The sequence below is a fragment of the Pseudophryne corroboree genome, chromosome 2, assembly GCF_028390025.1.
Source record: "Pseudophryne corroboree isolate aPseCor3 chromosome 2, aPseCor3.hap2, whole genome shotgun sequence".
NCBI classification, from domain to species: domain Eukaryota; kingdom Metazoa; phylum Chordata; class Amphibia; order Anura; family Myobatrachidae; genus Pseudophryne; species Pseudophryne corroboree.
The window spans coordinates 457,302,452-457,314,856 of NC_086445.1; the positions used below are offsets into that span (position 1 = coordinate 457,302,452).

At 40.8% G+C, this 12,405-nt stretch overlaps 1 protein-coding gene across 8 annotated transcripts in view; it reads left to right on the top strand.

Annotated features, from left to right (window-relative positions):
- The window catches only part of AUTS2 (activator of transcription and developmental regulator AUTS2), a 1,933,147-nt gene that overhangs the window by 209,380 nt on the left and 1,711,362 nt on the right, over positions 1-12,405 (top strand). The window contains exon 1 of one of the 8 annotated variants that reach the window (XM_063953752.1): positions 8,394-8,483. The exons of the other annotated variants lie outside the window; for them this stretch is intronic. Coding sequence (XP_063809822.1) covers positions 8,394-8,483 — 90 coding nt within the window. Of the gene's footprint in view, positions 1-8,393; positions 8,484-12,405 lie in introns of those variants that run through there. 8 annotated transcript variants of the gene reach the window in all.

The window sequence follows — 12,405 nt, forward strand, 5'->3', positions numbered from 1 at the left end:
TCATACTGTTTCTGTTTCTATACTTTGTAGGCGATGTAGACTGCTTGTGGTTAGATATAAATAAAAGATAATAATAATAATAATTCTAATAATAATATTTTTTACTTTGCATTAGGTCGCAGGGTTAAAAGATAGATAGATCAAAAGAACGACAGAGACAATTGGTCGACACAAGTATTTTTATTTTTTTATTAATTTTTTTCAACTTGTTTATACTTTACCATCCACGTGGTACACTAATGAGGCTTGTTTGTGGCAGAAAAGTGACAAAACACAAAAAAAAAATCAAGTCTACCTTGACCATTTCCATGTTGAGCTTTTGACCCCATCGATCTTTTGACCCTGTCGACATTTTCTACTGTCTACCTATTCTATGTCGACCTTTTGACCCTGTCAACCTAATGCATGTCTACCATTGGTGGTAGACCTATTGACTGTAGACCTTTTTAGTGTAGATCTAATAATCCACACCCATAATATAGACACTACAAAACACATCTGATTAATTGAGTAACTGTACAGTACATTCTTCATATAGCAGACATTATAAAGGTTATGTGTACAGCTTTATATGATATCTTATATTGTCCCGGTGGTTTTCATGATCCTTGCTGCTATAGACTAAAACATCTTTAGCATTTTCAGGCTATCACTAGTTACATCCTATGATCAATTGTTTGTAACAGCCATAACTGTAATTAGCTGAGCTGGTTGTGTTGGTATTAATGCTTCATTATCATTTCTAGCTTAAATCTACAATCAACGCCATCATAAATAATTGCTGTAAATTGACTGAGTATAAATCAAACTCATGACATGTAGTCAATTTTTAGTTATTCCACCAATTATCCTTTTTTCTTTTTAGTATGTAATTATTTCTTCAAGACATCAGTCTTAGAGCAATACTTTACAGTCTTCCAGATTAATTATTGTTTTCTTTATTCCATTTTCATTAGATTATAGAGTCTGCGGTTATACTTTTTAATAACACGTGAAAATAATTTCTCTTCAGTCTTTTAGTTATAAGCCTCTGTATTTGTATCTTGTAAGATATTTTGGGGGGGAGGGCAGCCAGTAGTATTGCTGCAAATTGTGGATGGTACAGGTTGAGTATCCCATATACAAATATTCCAAAATGCGGAATTTTTTGAGTGAGACTGAGATAGTGAAACCTTTGTTTTGTGATGGCTCAAAATACACAAACTTTGTTTAATGCCCAAAGTTATGAAAAATATTGTATTAAATGACCTTCATGCTGTGTGTATAAGGTGTATATGAAACATAAATGCTTTCTGTGCTTAGACTTAGGTCCCATCACCATAATATCTCATTATGGTATGCAATTATTCTAAAATATGGGAAAATCCGATATCCAATAGACTTCTGGTTTCAAGCATTTTGTATAAGGGATACTCAACCTGTATGAACATGGCTAAAAGGCAGTCAAGCTGCTATCAGAAATTATAATGCCCAGTACATATGAAATTTTCAGAGCCCCACCACTACTCCATAACATGCACGTGGAACAAGTACTTGCTATGACGCACTCCTTAAACTTAAACGTGTCCCCCAGACCACATCACTAGTCATCAGACCTCCCACATGTCGCATACATGTCCTTCAGACCATCCCACATGTAATCAGACATCCTCACATGCCACTAGACCACTCCAAATTACTCTTATATGCCCCTCAGACCTTCACATGTACTTATAGATGGAGACCAGCTGTGACTGACTATCCTCGTGATATGACATGGAAGACAGTAGGTCACCATTACATGAACTCCACTATCACTGGTAGGGAGTGATGTGGTGGTGGACCTGATATGGTCTGAAGAATCTCTCTTAATTAATTTGGGGGTTAGATTTGTGTCCCTAACTCTGTGGAACTTGCTTCCTCACACAGTACGAGAGACCTTCAACAGTAGTAAAAAAAAATTATATGATATGTGGACAAAAGCACAAATGGGGAGGCAGCTAGAGGTTCACATCGCAAGCTAGACAAAGGCTCATATATGGGGTTGTGGGCAGAAACGCACATGGGGAGACGGCCAGAGGATCACATGGGGAGGTGAGCAGAGGCACACTCAGAGAAGCAGGCAGAAGACCACATTGTACACAGAGAGGCAAGTAAAAAGGGGAGGGGGTAAGCGAGTTGCAGATAATAGCAGGTTGGTTGTCCTCTAAAAATAAAAATTGCAAAACTGTTTAGACAAAGTTAATTGAACATGATAGCCTATTTATAAAACGTAGGTTGTCCTTATTTGTCTCTGTAATATGGACACAATTGTGGCCTAAGAAGAGCTAGAAGAGTCTGAAAAGGAGAAAATTATGAAGGGCCTGATTCAGATGTGGTTAGAGTTGCAGCACTGATATGGTAATGCAGCAGGAGGCGTCGTGCTTCCTGCCGCATTGGTGATCTGAATTACATCCTAGGATGCAGTATTGGATCATCACTGACACCATCGGCCGCCTGTGCAACCAATGGGGTCGCGCAAGCAGGCCGCTGCAGAAGCTACAAAGAGGCCAGGAAATCTCTGTCCTCTGTTGAAGATCCTGGCCTCATCCCTCCCCCCGCAATGATGGCAACACAGCTTCATTTTGAGAAACGAGGCTGTCGCTGCCCCTCCCCGCCTTCCAAACGACAGCAGACTGTCAAACACTGACAGTCTGCTGCCGTCCTGCGTCCTGTGTCACAGGACCCATTTGTGCATGTGCAGAACAGGTCCTGTGCATGTGCAAAGTACCAAAGTGAATAACTAAAACAAGTAGTAGTGGCATAAGTTCAGACTTGAATTTAAATGTTTTGCACACTTGGGCTCATCTTGTCAGTCGTCCCACTCTCACAACTCTCCTTCATCACTGTGTGTGACCTTCCTGAAGATCTGGGCCTGTGTGAGATGCTTAAAACCTCTAAAATAGAGTCTTCCCAGTCCAAATATGATATGGGATGATATGCTAATGTATTCAATAGACCGGAAACATAGATATTGTACGAAAAAAAAAATTTCCACAGAAAAGCAGAATTTTTTTTGATGGGAAGTCTCTCTGTAATAACTGTGATACTGTAAGTGCAGAAACCAAGGGCGAACACAGGATTTCTGGAGGGGGGTTTCCATGTTTGTTTCTATAGCAATTGTTGTCAACCCATGAAGGATGCATAATTAGCATGTAAGAAGATATAGTCTTCCTAAAACAACGTGCCGTTTATGTAATAAAGTACTTCAGACATATGCAGGCCCAATTATCATGGTAAGCCACTTACCAGAATTTGTCTCTCATGCAATCATTGAGCACTCAGATCACAGTCACACACAGCAGACTTGGTAGGTAAATCTGCTGCCACTGGGCATGTGCAGCAGCTCCATTCCGGCTTTTATACTGTGTGTGGGGAATGGGGGTTTTCAGGCAACTGGAAACCCTGCCTGCGTTTGCCTATGAAAACACTTTATTTTTCTAGATTGACATACATAAAACCAGGGTTTAAAGTAAGCCAGAATGGGGAGGAACTGCATTCTGTCAGTTCCATTTGGAGACAAAACCGGTTCTGCCTCCTCCGTCCCACCTAACCCATAATGTCTGCCTGTAACTACAGGGAGATGCCGGGCGCCCGCTGAGATTTTGACGTCTCTCCCATAGTTTCGAGCAGCAGGCGACCAAACAGACGGTAGTGGTCGGACACAGGAACGGGGCTTAAGGTAAGTATTATGGGGGAGTTTGTGTGTGTAAGCGGTGCTACTACAAGGGGCATAACTACGGGGGCATTACTACTGGGGGTAATACTACATGGGGGCATATCTATGGAGGCAATACTACTGGGGCATAACTATATGGGGACATAACTACTGGGGGGCTAACTACTGTGGGCACTGCCACTACAGTGGTCATTGCATAAGGGGCGCTACTGCTCGGGCATTGCATAAGGGTCACTACTGTTGTGGGCATTATGTGTATTAGGGGTGCGCTTCTACTGTGGGCTTTGTGTACAAGGGGCACTAATGTGTGTCATACTGTAACATGAATAAAGGACACTACTATGTGGTGTAATGTGAATAAGATTGTGTGGTATAATTTGAATTGCGGATACTATTGCATGACCACGCCCCTTTCTTTTTGAGACCACGGCCCTTTTTGCAGCATGCGCAATTCCTTTATTTCATACACGCGCGCGGTGGGGGGGGGGAGTTATAGTGATTAGGTAGTAGTGGGTTATAGCATATTTACACACACACACACTGCACATTGGTCTACAATAAGCTATATGATACTCACTGGATTTGATAGCTGCACAGTGGAGCAAAACAGCCAGTGAGCTTCCTCAGAGCAACAATCTTATTCTATCAGAGGTTTTACTAGCCTTAGAACAACCTGTACTGTACCCACTGTGCTACCAGTAATTTTTTTTATTATTTCATTAACACATCTTAATATGATTTTAATTGTTGTTCATACATTATTTATTTTTGTAAATGAAAATATATAAGGGATTTTCCATGATTATGTATTGAATTTGAAACAGTGCATTACAGGAAAATGTTTTCCTTAATTGTTAGCAGGAAATAAGTAACTAATTTTTACTATACGTTTATTTTTAATATAATATATACATTTAAAAAAAAAAAGTAAAGGGATTTCCAGCCTTGCATCAGATTATTGAGCACATTGTATGCCACTCACTACTTGTGAGTTTTATAGGCTGTCAAATGTTCACACTGCAGTTAAAATAGTCCTTTTAAGTGTCTGCATGAACAGAAGTTGGTATATTCCAGGTCTCTCTTATTAATGCATACCTCCCAACAGTCCCTATGTTAGCAGGATTGTCCTGATTCACAGAAGGCTTAGCTTGCAGAAGCGACTTGGGCAGATCTGCCCATTGGTTTTGCAGCAGAAGGACTTAGTTGTGTTCCAGTTTTGCTTTTTAAAACGTTGGGAGGTATTCTGATGCCATAGATTCATAAATAAAATCAGTTGAGTAATATTTAAGCTGTTTACTTGTTCACTAAACTTAATCAATTTATTAGTATTTTTATTACATACTGACATAGCCAGATTAAGGTGGGGGAGGGGGATGCAGGGCATACTGTACCCCAGGCCCCCCTTTGTCAGAGCCCTCCCCCCACTCCCCCACCCCACGGCCAGAGCACACTGACATCACTAGCTTTCCCTCTTAAGCAGCAGCAGAATCAACAGTTAGAATGCGAGCAGGACAGTATGCCTTGTAGGCGGAGACACAGGAGTATCAGATTTCATGAGCTACCGACAGAGCTTTTCGACCACAAATTATACTACAAGAAAATTGTATAAAATAGTTGTCTTTCAATTAGGTGGAGCTATAAACAGTACTCAGGTATTACTGAACTATTAGTTTAAAACTAATATACACCATTTGTTTAAATTTAATATACACAATCCATACCTCCCACCCTGACCCATTCCGGGAGGGACAACATGCTCTCTACTTGGACTTCCTTCTTAATTTATGATTGCAATCACGTGTTAAAATACCTTTCTTATCAATTAAATAGTTTAACACAGGTGCCATCAATCCTATATTAAGGGAGAAGTCCAGGTATAGAGCATTTTGTCCCTCTTGGAATGGGACATGTTGGGAGGTATGCACAATTTAATATACACCGCCCACTTTCCACAGGGGTCCCCCCTGTCTTAAGTGCCCCAGGCACGCCCAAGGCTTAATCTGGCCCTGCATACTGTGTAATTTTAGCTTACTTTAATACATTGCATTATATTGTGCAACATGAACTATGTTTGTTCAGTGATAAACCTTGGTACACACTGTGCTAACGGGTCGCAAGGTGTATACACCCGATATGTCTGTGATCGACGTCGTTCATAGACATATCGAGTAAACTGTGCAACGCAGCCAATGGGTAATATATCAGAAGATATATCGGTGCATCTGGCTGTGTCAGGGGCGTATCTAGAGAGGAGGTGGCTCGTGTGCAGGCTCCATCTAGGCCCCTCTTCTCTTGCTGGCAGCTCTGTAGCTCTGGGCACTACAGTCCCTAGGGGACCCTAGTGCTTTCCCAGAGTCTAGAGCGCATGTGCAAATCTCTGGGAAAATGGCGTGTTGGCTATTTTCCCGGCTATTTTCCTACTGCGCATGTGCGAATCACCGGGAAAATGGCACTGCCACATTTTCCTAGTGATTTCTGCAGTGCTTCTGCTGCGCCGCTGGACTCTGGAAGGTTGGTATTAAAAATAATTGGTGCAGGTGGTGTTTTGTGGGCCCCCCTGGACCCCACGGGCCCAGGTGCACCGCAAACACTGCAGCTATTATAAATACACTTGAGGCAGGGACTAACATCACAGCACTCTGACAGACAAACTCAAATGCCCATCAAGCTGTATGTCAATACCAAGATATGGAGCAGCCGATCGGTAAGTGTATATGCTTACCAACATCAGCTGCTCTGTCTGCTGACATCTCGGTCCAGTGTGTACCCAGCATGACATACACATTTGAAGTTTTGCCATACCTCACTGGGGTTTCCAGGTTTTATGTTTGAGAACTTATTTTGGTTAATATAGAAGTGGTCCATTAAAGTTGTTATTAAACGTAGCATTGTTGTTATTAAACGTAGCTACTTGGGGGTAAATTTACTAAGGTGGGAGATTTTTAGAACTGGTGATGTTGCCCATAGCAACCAATCAGATTATATCTATTATCTGCTAGAAGCAGCTAGATAAATGGTAAATAGAATCTGATTGGTTGCCATGGGCAACATCACCAGTTCTAAAAAATCTCCCACCTTAGTAAATTTACCCCTTGGTTTCTACTGCATGTGTAATTTTTCCACTTGTCCACTCTTCCGCTCTTTAAAAGGTTTGATACATCACTACGGTATGGTATGATTGCAGTAATGTCTAGAACACTATAGCTAGATATGGCATTTGCACTGCATTGCTGTTATTGTCTTGATATTGTTGGTTGTCATCCTACTGTATATCTGAGAGTTCTATGTTTTATAGTGAGCTGGGGTAGGACAACCTGTAGCTGATCAGATAATCATTGTTCACAGCATCAGTGTATCAGAAGATGGGTATATGCTGATCTTCTGGGAACAGTCACTTGTGTGCTTTGTGTTTTGTGTCTGTTGTGCTTTTTAGGAGCCAAGTGGAAAGCCACAAAGTTAGAGCATGGATGGAGCAGTGTTCCTACAAAAACAGAGAAAAGTGATAAAATACTGTTTATGCATACAACGGTTTCTTAGACTTAATTTTATAGTTCTTTGTTTTAAGCTGTCGGCAGTATAACTTTAAACATGCTGCTTTAACCGTCATACTGCCAATACAAATAAAATGCTTTAAGTGGCATTTTAGCCTTGTCGAAATCATGGTGGCGTCATATTGCTGCGACAATGTCATTGTCAAGATACTGTAGCATATGTATCGCTTTTAGCAATCAGCAACATTTATTTGATATTAAAAGTATAAATTGTAAAGCACAATAGAATATGTTGGCAATATTTATAAATAAATGCTAATTAATTCATTAATTCATTAAGTGTTTGATATTAGGATTATTTTGAAGCATGTTCATTTACAGGTTAAGCAAATTATGTTTAAGTGAATGGGTATGTGATATTAGTAATATAAGAAATATTAAAAAGGAACGGCCTAATTACATGTGTACAGGAAATGATGAAGGGTACTTGGGCATTACTTTCTCCTCCCCTTAGGTGCCCGCTTCTCTCATAATGTCAACCTTTAAATTCTATACCCTCCACTCCAACTCCTAACTAAACTCTAACGATGTAGAAAGGCAGCAACACAGTACACGGTAACAATTGCGCTGGGAGCGCTCAGGTTAATTTAAATAATGTTGACTTTCTAAATGCCAATATTATTTAAATTAACTTAGTTTGCCTAATGGTATCATTGGCGCTGACTGTATATTTATTTAATCCCAGCTATCCTGAAACAGCACAATTGATTGACTAAACGTCGATTCATCAGCACATTGCTTGTTCAGGCTATACTGATCTGTAGGGCTAATTAATGGATTCAACTAGTAATTGGTTTTCTCTGTAGTTCATTAAAGTTACATTTCCACTTATCTAAAATAATGTATTGTGAAGCATTACCACTGTGGAATTAAGCCAAATTGTTGGATTTGGAAGTACTGTGAATACAGATTACTCAAAATTTTGAATAATTAACTCCAACTTGGTACAAAATTTGCATTGTGTCTTGTTTTTCTGTAGCTGACGGAGATTGAAAACAATAAAATACATACACATTAAATGATTGCTGTCCATTGCAAAGAATGTTATCAAATGAATTCAATTATTACTGTGTCTCAAGCCTGTGCTGCTGCCCATCACTAATACTGCCTTATCCTACTGTATCTACAGTATATTCTCTTTAGTAATGAACAGCAAACAGACACTATTGAAGATCTCATACAAGGCAGAAATCCAAAAGGATGTGAAGTGGAAAACAATTGATTTGTATAATGAGGTAATTGAAGTAATAAGGGTGTACAGTAACTGTCGGACTGCTAAAGCTCGCTGTGGCGCCCTATAGAGAAAAGTCTAATACATTGCTTTACTAAAATAGATTTCTTGAGTCTTGAATTGGTTCCTATGGAGACAAGAGGAGGGCTCCTGTTTCCTTGGGAACTCTTAATATTAAGGGGGCTTGCAGAATTCAAAGGTTGAAAAAGAAAAAGTGATTATATAAGTTTTTTTTTTACTGTACATACAGTATGTGTCTTTAAAACAAAGTTTTCAGGTACACTCTTAAGTATGCCTAAGAATCTGGGGACCTAAGAAGAAAATTATTGATGTTATTGTCCTTTTCTTTTTTTGAACTGCCCAATTACTTCTATTTTGTCACCTCACCTGTTGCACCTTGAAGCAAGGATACACTTATTTGCTCTTAGAATAGTATTTATTGACACTGCAGAGAATAGACAGACTTACTTACACAGTAGTTTATTTAATGAAAACAAGCCACTAAATGATACGACATTAAACGTGGGTCAACAAGAGTGTGTGTGTGTGTGTGTGTATGTGTATATATATATATATATATATATATATCTACAGTGACGAAAAAAGGTGGCACTCAAAAGTCTGTTTACATGGCAAAAAGACATACAGTATGTATTGGAAGCTTGTCAAATACATGGGATCCGGTCTGAAGATCGACACTGTCTAGGTCGACAATGTTTAGGTCGACCACTATAGGTCGACAGTCACTAGGTCGACAGGGTTGGAAGGTCGACAGGGTTTCTAGGTCGACATGTGCTAGGGCGACAGGTCAAAAGGTCGACATGAGTTTTTCAAAATGTTTTCCTTTTTTGAACTTTTTCATACTTAACGATCCACATGGACTACAATTGGAAAGGTAATCTGTGCCGAGTGAAGCGGTAGCGGAGTGAGGCACCTTGCCGGAAGCATGGTGAGCGAAGCGGGGGGACATGGTGCACTAATTGGGGTTCCCGGTCACTCTACGAAGAAAACGACACAACCCCCCCCCCCACAAAACCCTCATGTCGACCTTTTGACCTGTCGACCTAGCACATGTCGACCTAGAAACCATGTCGACCTAGTGACTGTCGACCTATATTGGTCGACCTAAACATTGTCGACCTAGACACTGTCGATCTAATGATCCACACCCTAAATACATATGTCTTTTTGCCATGTAAACAGACTTTGAGTGCCACCTTTTTTCGTCATTGGATATTATTGTCTTGAATGGGCACCTGAGCAGTAGGGTCTTTATACTGAGTGCTGTGGAGTGGTATATATAAATATATATATATATATATATATATATATATCTATCATGTACTGGAGATATCCGTACATCCCATGGTTCACATTAACAAATATTTAAACACAGGGCACTCACAAGACTTCAAGCTGTTACAGCAACTAGTTCGTCTCTTAAAGTTACATAGTGCAGTCAATTAATTTGACGTTTTGGTCCTTCAATGGATTTTAATGTGTTAAAATATTTATATATATATATATATATATATATACACACACACACACACACACACACACACACACACACACACACACACACAGATGGAGCCCTGCTCATCTATCCCTTTAATAGGATTAATTGAACCAGTGCTGTCTGACTTAATCCCGTGCTGTAATGACTTAATCCCCTGCTGTATTGTTCTCTCTGTACTGTATTGCAGCGGAGAACAATAGATGAAAGGCTTATGTTAATAAACCAGAGAAGGCTAGATGACCGAGGCTCCATCTGTGTGTGTCTCTATCTATCTATCTATCTATCTATCTATCTATCTATCTATCTATCTATCTATCTATCTATCAAATTATACAACAGTTCATAATGTACGTAGACGTGTCATGGCATATGTTAACAAAATTGATTATTTCTCTGTTCTTCTAGACAGATTTTGTAATAGGTAATGGTAGTCTTACTCTGTCTATGGGTACCCATTCTAGTTTAGCCCTTGTGGCATGCATTTTAGTGCTTGTACAATAGCTCAACCACAAAAATTCCTAGTGGGCTTTTTTTTTCTTTAATGATATGTATGTACTGTGCGCTGAACTCTGTGGAGGCACTTGCCTCTTCCCAACCCCTTGCAAATCCATCTTCAGTCATACTTGCCTACTCTCCCGGAATGCCCGGGAGGCTCTCAAAAACTAGGTGGTGCTCCAGGTTGCCCAGGAAGTGGGTAAGCCTTTTGTGGCCTACCACTACTTAGCCAGGCAATGACACAATTTTTTGCGTCACTGCCATGCCGATTCATTGCATGATAGCCATGCCCACACTGTGCAATACCAGTAGTCTCAACATTTTATAGCGTGTGTGTGGGGGAAGGGTGGGGGGTGGCCATGATGATGCAATAATCAAACCATGCCCCCATACAGCCCCCTATTATTTGCCCCACACCTGTTGCCTATGACACTTTAGCCACCCCGTCCCCTCCCTTACTACTCACCCTGCACGGTATCTTGCTGGATCAGGATTTATGCATCACAAGTGAGCCATTTGAGAGGTATGGTTTGCCAATACAGCAGAGGATGTAACCATTTTATTATACTTAGGGAAGCCAATACCGCCTTATTTTTTCAATCTTGTGATTAAAGATTGAAGAAATCTCAATTCCGGGATTTCTAAAATATCGGGTATTGAGTTGATCAATGAATATATTATTATTCTTTACTTTTTCTAAGATAAAAATGAGTGACTAGTATAAGTAAATGTGTGAAAATGACTTGCTTTTATTAACAGTGCCAGGAACTGTCAGGCAGCAACAGGCACTGAACCCTGTCCCTCCTGAGTCCCGACTCCCACTGTGGTCTTCTGACAGCAGCCAGTCACTCAACTCCATTCCTCCTCCTCGGGCCACAGGTGCCGCTCAGACAGAGTGAGAGTGTCAGTCAGCCAGGCCTCTGCTTAGCAATAGTCGGCCGTCCACAGCAGACTCCACAGTGCGGGTGGGCACAGTTATATAAGGTGCAGGCTATATTGCGGTTGAGCAGCGTGACTCCTATGACAACACACAGCTGCACAGTCTTAACTGCATCTGAACTGACGGAGCTAGTACTCAGTGCTGCCCGGGCTAAAGAAAGATGTGCAGCCGCACTAGGTATGGTATACCGGGTGCTGGGATCCCGACGGTCAGCATACTGACACAGAGATCCCGGCAACAGAATGCCAGCGGGGGGGGGGGATGGGCACCCACTGGGCTGCGGTGGCCACACAGCTAGCACGGTGGCTTGCTACACTCGCCACGGGTTCTATTACCACTCTATGGGTGTCGTGGACACACACGAGTGGGAATAGACCCTGTGGGTTGGCATTCCAACTGGCATCATTGTTAGCATTCAGGATTCCGGCATCGGCATGTTGACTGCCCTGATCCCGAGTGCCAGCATATCAACAACATCCCGCGCAGCCTGCCACAGCTTAATCCCGAACATCCAGGAACTGGAGGCACAAATCCTGGGATTTAAATCTTAGTGTTTTTTACATTAAACCACGGAATCCCACCGATCTTGATCTCGGAATTGGCCTCCGCCATTATACTGCTCCTGATTGTTGAAATGAAAGGAAATATTAATGTAACTACAATGCTCACTCTGTATACAGTTAACTGGAGAGCATTCAAACATATAGGTCACACATTGCTTACGTTACTGTAATCTATACCATTCACACGCATTCCCATACCCCCTTACACAATAACCTTTCTAATAAATTGCAGTTCTAAATGTAATTAGAAGGTTTTGCAATTTTTTTCACTAGTACAATAGAATCCAGTTCAGTATTTGTGCGTTTCTTTTCAGACTCATTGAAAATAGATAGCTGTATCATTTAAATCACAGTAGGATCTAATTAAGTGGCAAGAGTTGCAATGTTAAATAAGTTTATTTCTCTGTGT